This window comes from Neltuma alba, unplaced genomic scaffold, assembly GCF_004799145.2.
Source record: "Neltuma alba isolate B1F8T4 unplaced genomic scaffold, ASM479914v2 tig00012838_pilon, whole genome shotgun sequence".
Classification (NCBI taxonomy): domain Eukaryota; kingdom Viridiplantae; phylum Streptophyta; class Magnoliopsida; order Fabales; family Fabaceae; genus Neltuma; species Neltuma alba.
Window position 1 is genome coordinate 269,272 of NW_021637227.1, and position 12,642 is coordinate 281,913.

At 37.7% G+C, this 12,642-nt stretch overlaps 2 protein-coding genes and 1 pseudogene across 5 annotated transcripts; all 3 read right to left on the reverse strand.

Annotated features, from left to right (window-relative positions):
• Positions 1 to 497: 497 nt before the first annotated feature.
• LOC114731589 (soluble inorganic pyrophosphatase 4) lies at positions 498 to 3,853 on the reverse strand. Of its 4 annotated transcripts, none has more exons than XM_028918798.1 (9): positions 3,716 to 3,853; positions 3,084 to 3,215; positions 2,917 to 2,945; positions 2,484 to 2,549; positions 1,802 to 1,909; positions 1,641 to 1,709; positions 1,297 to 1,417; positions 930 to 1,011; positions 498 to 745 (listed from the first exon to the last, which is right to left on the reverse strand). In XM_028918798.1, the coding sequence occupies exons 2-9, from the start codon at positions 3,208 to 3,210 to the stop codon at positions 703 to 705; spliced, it is 645 nt and encodes a 214-aa protein (XP_028774631.1). In that variant the 5' UTR covers positions 3,211 to 3,215; positions 3,716 to 3,853; the 3' UTR covers positions 498 to 702. The 4 variants fall into 4 exon arrangements, with proteins under 4 accessions (XP_028774631.1, XP_028774633.1, XP_028774630.1 ...); XM_028918800.1 differs by having other exon boundaries at positions 1,641 to 1,706; positions 3,716 to 3,836; XM_028918797.1 differs by lacking the exon at positions 3,716 to 3,853 and having other exon boundaries at positions 3,084 to 3,709.
• A 1,254-nt stretch (positions 3,854 to 5,107) lies between these two features.
• Positions 5,108 to 8,845, reverse strand: LOC114731608 (uncharacterized). Its single transcript, XM_028918819.1, has 9 exons — positions 7,625 to 8,845; positions 7,071 to 7,181; positions 6,678 to 6,855; positions 6,402 to 6,583; positions 6,094 to 6,230; positions 5,911 to 6,006; positions 5,746 to 5,815; positions 5,574 to 5,648; positions 5,108 to 5,206 (listed from the first exon to the last, which is right to left on the reverse strand). The coding sequence occupies exons 1-9, from the start codon at positions 8,843 to 8,845 to the stop codon at positions 5,108 to 5,110; spliced, it is 2,169 nt and encodes a 722-aa protein (XP_028774652.1).
• Positions 8,846 to 10,041: 1,196 nt separating this feature from the next.
• On the reverse strand, positions 10,042 to 11,518 carry LOC114731592 (isoflavone reductase homolog TP7-like; annotated as a pseudogene).
• Between the last annotated feature and the right edge of the window lie 1,124 nt (positions 11,519 to 12,642).

The window sequence follows — 12,642 nt, forward strand, 5'->3', positions numbered from 1 at the left end:
GAAAAAGAATTCGTTTTCTCAAAAGACTATTGAATTGAATAATATAAAACTAAAACTCTCCGTTTGCTCCCATGTCCTCCCATGTTATCCTCTCAGGAAAGAAAATCTCGACCTAAATTTATTTGCATAAGCAGAGGAGGTCATTATGTTTAGGATAATGCAGAATAATTCACGTGATCGTCAATCATAACCTGCAATTAGCAGGCCTGCTTAGCCTGAGCCAGCAATGAAGGGTAAGTGATAATAACTAGCATCATTTTGCCGTTAATCTGGATCCCAAGCAAAATGGCAGTCGAGCGTCGCCCCTTCTTTGAAGCTCACTCTCTTTTCAAGTTTTCTTCCCGGGTACTATAAAAGAAAACTCACGGGGAATCCAGTTACGACATCACCGCTACTCTTTTAGCCCAAGTTTGGGACACCACAAAAAAAAAAAAAAGGTCAATGCCTTTGTGCCCCAAGTAGCCAACGGCTACCACAGGGACCCTAATTCTGACAAGTTCTGCACAAGCGACAATATGACATCAAGAAATACAATTACATTTAGAATTCAGATGCATGTTTTTGCCAGAAGGCAAGCAGACAAAGTAGCACATATTGCCACAAAAGCATAATATCCAGCAACAGTATCAGAATGTTTAAGTTTGTTCTCATTCACATAATGTTTGAAGTCATATCCTCCTGCCCGATCAGTTTCTGAACAGCTCACTGCCTCAAGCTTTCAACTATATAAGCAGCGTACAGGTCCCTGCAACACGTCAAAGTAAAATCCCTGAATAAAGCAAAAGACACCTCTGGAAAAATGTAACCAATATTGGTGTATATGTTTTGAAACAAACAGCGGCAAAATTGGCGGGAGGGAAGCCGATAATGTTTATGACAGAACAAAGGCTGGTAACTTGTCAGCAAAAAAGGAAAAGGCTGGTACTAACATGGAATACTTGATGGCATCCATAGCAGCATCAGCAGGAAGAAAATCTTCAACATCAACTTTTTTGTTCTCATTTTTCTTGTCTAACATGTCAGGCTAAGGATACACAACATAGCAGCCGTAAGGAAATAAATGAATTAACAGACCAAGGCGGAAAACTTTCATGCATCAATGGTGTAACCATTTAATTCATTCATGAGAAAGAATGGTGTAAGCATTTAATATATCTTAGAAGCGTAGGGGAGCTACATGAATTGTGTTGATATGTCCAAACTCTTTGAGATGCAAAACCAATCACCAACGGGGTATAATGACCAACAATCATATGGGCGCATGTATATGTGAATGCTAAATGCCAAACAGGATACAGTCTTCAAAAAATCGCCTGATTTCAGCTAGCCGATGTGGAGGAAGTTCCTTGATGTCCTTGTAATGGCGGAATTCAGGGTCATCAGCACAAACTGCTATGATTTTGTCATCCTTTTCTCCCTGCACCAGAATTCAAGCAACAGGTCAATAACCGTTCCTATATATTCTGATAAATGCCCGGTTAACCCGCAGAGAGGCAACTAGAGAAATATATAAATCTAACATAAAGACTAATTAGGTAGACCAATTCTGTTGTTGACAGACCCTCAGATGGTTCTTTTGCGTTCCCCTTGTAACATAATGAAACGAAGATAATATCTTGGTAGTAGAAAGAAATTTTTACCTGGTCAATCATGGGCATCAATCCAATAGCACGGGCACGAAGGAAAGAACCAGGTAGCACTGGCTCCTGCTTAAGAGATAATAAAGTTAGAATTTTTATTTTTGGGGCTAAAAACAGGTATGTTGGTTAAAAATCATGAACAAACTTTTAAGCAATGGTACCTGCATTAGTATCAGGACATCCATAGGATCACTGTCTTCACAAATAGTTCTTGGAATGAAACCATAATTGTGCGGGTAGACAACTGATGAGTAAAGAACGCGATCAACCTATGTCATCCCATTCACAGATAGAACAGTTATAAAACAATTTTTTTCCCAACCAGAAACAACACTATTATCAGTATAAAACAAAGTAAACTTTGCCTCCAGTAAATCTGATAGTCATAATTTATTTTGGTTGCAAGTATAAACTTAGCCAACAAAACTTTTGCATAAATAACTGATAGGTGGAAACAAAAACAGCAAAATAAACAATCTGAAGCCAATAGTTCGCTCTATTATCTATGATTCTCTACCTGTTTATTAAATACACGTTCCTCAATATAGTAACCTAAACAACAATACTAACAATCTTGCTATTGAAAGTCTAAGCATCTTAGGTGGGAGCTCTGCAAAGGAAATTGAGTACTTGAAATTCTGGGGGGAAAAAAAAAAATCAGAATCCCTAGAACTTCGGTGGCATTCAAGCATTGAAGTTGACAAAATCCCAACAATATGCGTAAAAATTGTAACGTGAATAAAATTATCTTAAGAAAACCTTTTCTATTGTTATGCCAAAGAATGTTGAGATGGTAAGGGAATAAACTGAATTCAATAACTGAAAAAGTTTGAGAACCCACACCTTTATAAGTCCACTTGTCTTGTCCAGCTCATACTTAACCTTGCTGCCTTTGCCAATTTCAACAACCTGCCATAAAGTCCATATTTGAATTTGGCTGCTCTCAGCAAATGGAAGAAGACCAGAGCAGACCAATCTATGTTGCTAATGTAAAACTTTGTAGATCCACTCTCAGAATGTCAGCAACGTTGCCATTATCATCATGTCATTGACGAAACTGAACCACCTTTTGAGTTGCTTATGCTAAACATATATGACGGTTTCCCAGAAATGCCATGAATATGGCCCAGAGTGAGACGGTCAATGGAATTTCAAACGGTAGTTTTCTTTATTTTTTATTTTCAAGGTTGTCCTACTGTTTATGCATGTGAAAGGTTCAATATAAGCTATCATCGGCCAAAAGGAAAAAGCCAAACATTAAACATTCACAACTTACACAGTTGAAAACTGATGGAGCTCCAGGCCCTGTATAAAAACAACCGAAACTTTAGGAGTACTAGATCCATACGTTTGATTCTATGTAATATAGCATTACAAAACTTCCATGCTAGAAAAGATAATTAAATGGCGACAACTGACAACAAAGCCATAACAGTACTTTACCAATCTCTAAGTCATGCCAGGGATGAGCAGCAACAGTTCTCCGTGACATTGAAGCAAGTATTCTTTCATTGAGCGCGATATGAGAAAATCCCGAATTCCTTACACTTACTTCTCCATTGTGATCCATGTTGACTTGTGCCAGAAATTAACGATATAAACAGAAAAAAACACCCTATCATCCTTAAGCATCATGTTTCGACGCGATGAAAACAACAGTGGAGAAGCCACTTCGGTTTACGATATTAATCAACATTGGAACTATGTTGTTTCTCCCAGCAAATATGTAATGTGAAATGAGTCAAATACAGTTGCTCAGAGAAAATTTGACATAAACAGTACTAGTCGTGAGATGAAATGAATATGGATCAAATCGACACGCACCCCAAAACATTCTGTACGAAGGGAGCTTCACTTTAAACGACAGAATATTTAAGAATTAGACAAAGCAAATAGAAGAACGACCAAGAAGAATCAAGTAATCACGGGCAGCTATCATTAAATACATGCAAGACAGTAATCCGAAATGACAGTAAAATAACCATCACTTGATTTTGAAGGGAAAATGTTGCGATGACACGCACGGCAAGACGAAAAAATCAATAGAAATCAAGAGAGAGATGAGGAAGGCTTACGGCAAACCACTGACACAGGAATCCGATTCTTGAGCGGTGAAAGTGAGAAGTTTCGTTTTCAGGCGCATCACATTTATGGGCGTACGCAGAGACGAGGAAGATCGGGATATGACACGTGTGGGAATAACAACAGTAGGATGGTAACAGATTCGAATCGGAGGGTGGTGAGGTGAAATTAACATATCTTGGGGTAAGCGTAGAGAGGACGAAGTGTGTTGGGAGGGTCATGCGAAGTCCAAAAGCAGAGCAAGTGGAAATCTTACTAGACGCCTCAGTATTCGCGGTTCGCGTTGATCCTGCCCACGTGTACCGTTTTAGACGTTATACCTAACTTCACGCGCCTTGGATTCTCATTACTCTCGAAAGCCCAACAAACTACAAAGGCCGCATATACCGCATCTCGAACCCTGTCTGTCATAAGCAATAGTATTATTTGCTTAGCCTAAATTTTGGTATACCAACCTTTGCCCGCCAAAATCAATTGTATTATTCATAATACTTTAAGACATATTTCAAATAAAATATATTTTTAATTTATTTAATATTTTTAATTAACTATTTATTATCTGTAAATTAGTTATTTGAATTTTATAATAAGGATTAGAAGAAGTATTTATGAATAAAAAATTTTGTAAAATTTAATTGTATATACATATTAATTTTAGTATTAGAAAGGTATGTGAAGATGTGATGCAGAAGATTAACTTCATCTCAAGTTTTCGTGGAAGAAATTCCTTATGCATAACATAAAAATAAGAATTAGACAAAACCAGTTATAAATAAGGTTTAACATGCTAATGTTGAATCAAACCAGGTTGACTTTAAAATCAAACCAGATTAACATATTAAGAGCTAGGTGACTAATTTGAATAAATTGAGAAAGTTTGTTAAGTTAGTTATTTGTAATAAATAAGTTTTGTCTTCCTTAAAATACCCTTACTAATTATGTGTATTAATTAGAACTGCCATTTGATAGAATCTTTAATATGTGCAATTATTACAAGGATTACTTTGAAAAACATGGATAAATATGAGAAATAGAGTGTATTGGAATTTTATGTTTATAATCAAATTAAAAGCCAAACTAACTCTTATATTAAGGATCCGAGGTAGTATCATCTTAGATCAAATAGGTTCAAAGTTATTCCAAACCAATAATCAATATGGTTGGGTTCGATATTTCCTCCCCAGTGTCGAATAAATCATATCGTTAAGAACACCTGAAAATTAATCAGCTACTGATAGTACTGATACCTGATTTTTGGTTTTACTTCATGGTATTAATATTTTAAAATGTTGTCAAATAAGTTCTTTCCAATGCATTCGCTAACATAAGAGCGAATATATAGGTATTGTTCACTCGTAAGGAATATGTGATCATGTCCTTGCATATCAACCAGAAGAGCTCGGTAATTTGTGTAACAGGAAAACCTCAGAATCTTGGGGCCTGCAATTTCTCTCTTTTCGCATTGAACCTTCAATATCATTCCCCTGTTTTGGTGAGCCATTAAACTTCAGATTTTTAATCTACACAAACTGTCGACTGCTAGAGCTTTTTCTGTACATGCTCATGAACTTGGCCACAAATTCTGCACACAAGCACGCAAGTGCATAATATAATTCTTTTATGACGGGGGAGAAAAAAAATTCTTATAGTAAAATTATGAGTTATCTTTCAAAGCCTCACCTTCTAACTTTAGTAAAGCTGTAGTTCCTGGTGGGAGTCTCTTGTTCTGTTAACCATATATGTATGCACACACCCTCTGGTTACTAATTTACAAACATATATAATAATATATATAGCAGGTATGATGAAACATAACGTGCGATAAAAGGCTCTATGGAGGAACAAGCTTACATAATAAGCATGCCAGTAGAAGAGCTCCCTTTTTAAGTTGCTCTCAATTCCTTTGAGGAGCTGTTCCACCAGTTTCTGCATAATGGAACACAACACTCCATTTTAATTCTGTGTTTCGATGATACTTGATTAGTTATTCTGACAGTTAAAATACTGGTTTTTTGTTTGTTACCCGGAGAATCAGCTTGGGGTGAACAAAATCCACCAGGAGCTTCTGTAATTTCTCTCTGACTGAGAATAAGCTGATGAGACCATAATGAAGATCAGGAAAAGGGGGAAAATTAACGAACTAAGAAGATGCATCGAACTTCACAACCAATCCAAAATGATCTGTCACCGTGAATGTGAAGGATCAGCTAGGATCTCTGCAGAAACTTCTATTATAGTCTCCTCCCATCCAAGCGGAATTGGTTGTTCTTCTGAAAATGGATAGCTGCACAGCGCAATGCCGTAGTAAGATTTTGAAGATAATTTACTGAAGTATTCAGAATACAATTTTAATCCTTCTTCAAGTTCGTACTTGTGTGCTCTGCATGCTTCAAGAGCCATGATTGCTTTCCTGAGATTCTGCTTTGACTTGGTGGCAATCTTAGCAGCAAAATTCATGGACAGATCAATTTCTTCTTGTTTTGCTATCTGAATAAGAACATCCATAATCTGAAATATCGGGGGTAGTGTGAGTATATTAACTATATACAGAATATTACCATATCTTCTAAAATGTAAGATATATTGTGTGTATAAATTAAATACTCATATATTACGATAATATTGGAATTATACAAAAACCTATAATCTATAACGTTCTTCAACAGTCGGTTTGCTTACTTCATGCGTTGGTGGGGCATCAATATTGATAACTTCGAACCGGTTTTTCACAGGGTCGATTATGTCCCCACCATCTTCGCAACAAACTATGAGCTTGCATATGTCAGAATAGCGATCTATAATCCATTTGATCATGTGTTGGATGTTGTCAGCTGCTTTGTCAACCTCGTAGAGAACTAATACTGAGAAACGAGAAGTACACAACATTTTTAATTAATTAGTTCGCCTATAATTCTCAACAAGTAGTACCAAAATTAAATCAGATAGCTAATTAACCTTTGTAATCTGACTTGAAATTGAAATTACTGACTTCAGGGGTAATCGCATGTTCAGTGCTTATTTCCTTAACTAATCCCATTAAAGCATATTTAGCATTAGGTTCCGAATTTACATTGAGCTCCATGTGATGAGGACTGGACGTTATTGGAACAGTGATTTTCACGGGCCTTCTATCCTGCCAATGTAATTATGTAAGTGCTTGACATGAGTTCGCCGCATTGGATTTGAAGATGCAATAGTTTACTGGGTCGGAAATCTCTACCTGGATGGAGAAATTTCTTAAATCATGAGATAGCTGCAAAAGCGTTTGATAAGGAGAGCTTAGAAATCCAGGTGATAATTGACCAATAAGGAAAATGAAAAAGGCCAAAAAAATGTCAAGGAGCATACATTGGACACCGCATCACCGAATATTTCTCGCAGAAGAGCCATTGCCAGCGCTCTTTTTCCTGAGCCAATTGGTCCTTTTAGCAAAATATGAGGACACACGTCTTGAGACGCCTAAATTTAAAGAGATACGAATTGTGAATATGAAAAATAAGATATCAGTGAAATAAGGTACAATGAGAATGGCAGATGCACATTTCACAAGTTAAGCAAGATTAATAAGCGCCAAGTCATGTTATAATTTCTCACACGTCATGAAATAAACTTATGGGATTTGGTTGGATTTTATATTGACTCAGAAGGCAGTAATGTTGAATTATTATTGACTTGCAAAATCCGAGTTTTGATTTGTTTTGAGTAGTTTGCCAACTAGGTCGACAAATTCCGACGTAAAACTCCTCGCAGATTATGTTTTTGACCATCTAATCATTGATTAAAGTAATCTCTAACGTAAGCATTTATAAATCTGAGGATGAAAGCAAAATAGAATGGAAAAGGAACTTTCAAACGATTGGCGGAACAGAGTAAATAGAATATGTAAATATTTAAAAACTTACTAGTTCCTTGAGAAGCTGAGCTTCTTGTTGGTGGCAAATGAAGCCATCCATGGAGGTGGGTTGGTGCTTATCTGCCCAGAATTGTGGGAGGCTTTGGAGCACGAAAGCTTTCTCAATGATAGAAGCCTCATCAACTGATCGATGTTCTGGCGATTTATTCGATGGCCTGCCTACTTTTCTCATGCAAGCAAACCATCCGTCTGCTTGGTTCTTCCTCCTGTTCATTATGAATTTCTGAATACTCGCACTCGTCCAACTAACATCACTCTTCACACTACTGCTAGTGCTTAAATTCCCACTGTTCTTTTTGCTTTTAGCAGCAGTACTAGTAATCGTACTCGAGCGAGACAGCACAGTAGTACTAGATGATGTGCCTCGTATGTTCACAGTGTTGAGATTCCTATTTGCTCTGTTTGAATGATAATGATGACGACGATGATAAGGGGTGTCTCGTTGGGGGAGAATCTTAGGTCTCGAGCTATCAAACTGGGTTTCATCATCAATGTTTGGTTTTGTTAACATGTTCTTGCTCTTCATCATGGCATTGCATTCGCGAGAAAAGAAAATATCACCCGGTAGGCTCGACTCTGCGCTTGTTATTATGAGCTCGTTATTAACAGGATCTCTTGAAAAGTTCGCCTCAGCAACCATCTCGTTGATCTCTCCTATTGAAGGATTGCTCCCATGGGATGCTTCCCTTTCTCTTCCCCTTACCCTCGGAGCAGTCTTTGATCTTCTCTGGTTTGATTTCTCACTTACTCTGTTCACCGCTCGCCGATTGAGATTTTCTCTTTCATATTGATATGGAGATCCATGCCTTCCAAGGTCAGGTTTTGGCAAAGGACTGACACTTCTCCCAACATCCAAACTAGTTTTGGGAAATGGAGCCTCACCGTCGGCCCTGAAGGGCCTATACGGCGATCTACTTTGGTGTCTCCTTCGTCCTGAGCTTGCTACTGAAGACGCAACAGGAGATGAGATTTCGAGTTCAAACTTGGAAGGATGCCTTCTGTATAGTGCCATGGGACTTTTATTCCTGAAGTTGAGGACTTTTGGTTCTTCAGGTCCCAGAGTCAGATTCTTTCTTTCTCGTTCATGTCGGGGAACTTCTTGCCACTCTGTCTCTGTATCTGATGGTTCATACCCACTTCTTCCCTCCCTAGCCGAGAATCTGGAATTCGGAGCCCGAGGAAACATTCCATTCGGCAGCGAATTCTCCATTTAGTAGACTCAGATAATAACAACAGCAAAATCAAGCATGGGAACCAGCGTTATTATGAGCTGTGTTTGTTAAGACAGTGGTTATATAAACAGAGAGGGGGACAACATTTTATTGGGACAAAAGTAAAGAACATTTAAGGACGCGATGGTTTCGAAAGGAAACTCCTTGGTGAGAATGATGTCTACAATGATGATGTCTTGTTAAGCGAGGTGGAATAAATAGTTATTTGGTATCAGGACAGGAGCAAGCAGCTGGAAATGTGGAATGTAATCCTTGCTGCGCTCTTATGTTGGTTATTAATTTTTTTAAATATTTCTTTAACCATTTGTATTGGAATTGCTCAAATTTCCAACCAGGTCCACATGTAGAATTGGAAAGAGAGGGCGACTTTAACTAGGAAATGAGAGCTTGGTTAAACTCGACTCTGTTTGGATTACTCTTGTCGTCATGGGGCAGTCAATGATGCAGCTGGCTTCCAAGCAAAAGAGGCTCTGCCCTGTTTTAACAGTTCATAAGCCTTCAAGCCGAATGAAGAATCAACTTCAGCTGGACAGTTTCCGGATTTCACCTCAGGATGCTCATAATCAGCAAACTTGACGGTCCGGCTCTTGAGATGGTCAACCTCGCTTAAGGATAGTTAATTTGCAGTTGAGATGTGCGTGGTCACCTTTCATATTACGAAGTTCCGTCAGAAGGGCCCCGCGTCTTCTTTCTTTTTTTCAAAAAAAATTTTCGTATTACGATTAACAAGGCAATGAGAAGATGGTTAGTTAATTTCGTTCTCTCTTTCTTTCTATCGTCCTTTCGTTTTATAATATGTTTTTTTTTTATTTAAGACTCTAAGACAATTATAATTATTTTCACTAAAATCAATACTAATTGATATGGTTCTTTAATTCTTTAATTTCTAATTACAACTCTGATTACATTTTTAAAAAATTAGTGTAAATTCCAACAGAGGTATCAATTACAATTTTAAATATTAAAATTATTTAAACTGTATTTCTATAAAAATGGTAGAATTTTATCCTTAGATTTATAATGTCAGAATACCGTCATTAATTAGGCTCCTCTTCAATTATATTTATTATGTTAGAATGTCCCGTCAATCTTGGTTCATTCCAACTGCTCAAGATTCCATGACTATGCAGACAATGGAATAGGAAACAAAAGCGGAACAAGAGAAGCAAAATGGAAAGAGTAAAACATGACTTGATATTCTTTTGAAGATAATACGAAACGGCGACAGTAGAGAGTGAAATCAGTGAATGATCAAGGCCAATCCCGCAAGTGAGACCTCGATCTTATTAAACAGTGACTGAAAAAACGAAGTACAAAACGCAAGCCTCCATATTATATTACTCCCCGTCTCTCACGCAAACTTGTTCAAATACTCGTCAACGCTGGTGTATTTAACATCTGGGTAAAGCTCCGTAGCTTCCACTCCAATAGATGGATCGATCTCATAGTTAGTGCAGTCTCCTTTAACGTACATTGAATGACTCACCGCCAAAATGTAGTTCAACGGAATAGGACTCTCTGCAAAATTCACAAACATATTAATATGAGAAGGTTTTAAAATCCTTTCATCCTTAGTTTGTTGGCCACCTACTGACCTGGGATTTTCTTCAGAACTTCATCCTCTGGAATGTAGGACCTTTCCAGGGTCTTGCCTATCTTCTTCTCCCACAAAGAGACAAGCTCGTTGAACGTCAAAGTGTTGGCCGGGGGTCTGAGGTAGAGGATTTTGTTCAGGGTTCTTGGGTCTTCCACTGCTTTGATAGTGTATGTCCCAATGTCCTCCTCTGTCACATAGATTGCTGGAAGTAACAGAAGATCAAACCACCACATCTTAAGCTGATCGGATTCGTTGTGATTAATGATAAATAGGATGCTTTATTGGGGTGTTACCTTTGACATTTCCGTCTCCTATGATGGAAACCTTGTCCCGGGGGGAGCAGTGACGTTCTGTTGTCCCAAAGTTGGTACGTAATACCCAGCGAAGGCGTTGCTTACCACGTAAGTGTAGGGTACCCCTTCGGCTTCGACTTTCCTTCTGAAGTCCACTTTGAGATTCAAAGCACTCCCAGATGGCTCAACTACATGGTGACGATCCACGTCTAGCCCAAACTCCGAGGGAAGGAACCTCTGTTTCCATAATATAATAGAATGGCATGTGAGTTTTCTAGATCGAAACACGAGATTTGAGCTTTTTAGCTGGTGGATCTGCTTTGAGATTCAAGGAACAATGATAAAGGTGTTACCTTGATTTTGTTTCCAGCTTCTTTAATGGCGGCGAGGATGTTCACCTGATCGGCCACCTGAAAACTCACTGTGGAGATGACAACGTCTACTTGCTTGATTGCCTTAACCAGGCTCTCGTGATCATAGAGGTCACCCTGTAATAACAGAGAGAAACATAAAGAAATCAGAATGCTTATTGGTAAGAAATTCAAACGAGTTTGGAATTGAAGTTAAATTGATGAGGGCCAGACATGGAGGATGGTGACGCCTGAACTCTTGAAGCTCTCGACGAGAGCAGACTTGTCGGGATTAGAGAGGGTGTTTTCCCTGACGAGCACGAAAGTGGGGTGTCCTGCTTTCGCACTGGCCTGAACGATGAATTTTCCGAGGTAGCCGGTGCCTCCGATGATCAGAATGCTGCTTTTTTCTCAGCCATTGAAGACGATGAAGTTTACTTTCCACAAGGAGAGATCAAATTCCGAATGTTGTTTGTGTTGAGAAATACTCGCATCCCACGCATATTTAAGATCATGGGGATGGATTGCTTGTCAAAATGGGACCATTGCCTTTGAAGGGCATTCTTCGGAACCTAAAATTTCTCATTTTATTCAATTTTTTATTCACATTTTCGACGCGTCCGATTGAAGGACGATGAATTGGTGAAGGCGTGAAGTCATCCCTCTGAAGAAATTTTGTCACCGGTTCCCTCAACGAAGTAAGGTGGCGACTTTTGATGCGAACCATCTAGAACGTTGGTGGTTACGGTGGATTAATCAGTGTATTGATTTGATTAATTATGAGTTTGTTAAAAATGATCAATTATGATTATGCGCCTTGAGCTGTTATATAACCAGTTATAATACACCAATAATTAAAAATGATGCATTGTGACTTGTGAGGGACGCGGGTTGATAACCCCCCCCCCCCAAACAAAAACAAAGGAAAAAACCAACCCGTGCCCACGTACATGTAAGTATATGTATTGCTGATATGTTTAAGTGGGTCGCATGAATGAAAAATACTACCTACTCAATCCTTAATATAAAAACTATTTAAGTAATTTGAATAGATTAAAATATTTAGTTAAATTAGTTATTTATAATACTACCTCAAGTTCTTAATATAAAATTTTTTTTGACTTCTATTTTGATCCTAAATATAAGATCTTAATACACTTTATTTCTCCTATTTATACATTGTTTTCAAGATAGTCTTTCTAACAATAGTAATTCTAGCCAATATACTTGATTAGCAAGGTATTTTAGGAAAGACAACACATATTTATTACAAATAACTAACTTAACTTATTTTTTTAATCTCCTCAAATTAATCAACCAGCTCTTATAATTAAGGCGGATGTAATAAATAGGTGTTGTCCTTTCCTAAATACTAATGTTAATCAACTACATTAGTTAGAACTATTATTTGATTAAACATTTAACATATGCAGCTATTACATAGATTATTTTGAAAGAAATGATAATATGAGAGATAAAGTGTATTAAGATCTTATATATAAGATCAAATTAAATATTAAACTAACTCTCATATA

Coding starts and splice junctions, on each gene's coding strand:
- LOC114731589 (XM_028918798.1), bottom strand. CDS start 3,210: ATGGATCACAATGGAGAAGTAAGTGTAAGGAATTCGGGATTTTCTCAT. Junction 2,946..3,083: donor CTGGCATGACTTAGAGATTG/GTAAAGTACTGT, acceptor GTTTTTATACAG/GGCCTGGAGCTCCATCAGTT. Junction 1,910..2,483: donor AGACAAGTGGACTTATAAAG/GTGTGGGTTCTC, acceptor GGGATGACATAG/GTTGATCGCGTTCTTTACTC.
- LOC114731608 (XM_028918819.1), bottom strand. CDS start 8,845: ATGGAGAATTCGCTGCCGAATGGAATGTTTCCTCGGGCTCCGAATTCC. Junction 6,584..6,677: donor TTTCAAGTCAGATTACAAAG/GTTAATTAGCTA, acceptor CTCGTTTCTCAG/TATTAGTTCTCTACGAGGTT. Junction 5,649..5,745: donor ACCCCAAGCTGATTCTCCGG/GTAACAAACAAA, acceptor TCCATTATGCAG/AAACTGGTGGAACAGCTCCT.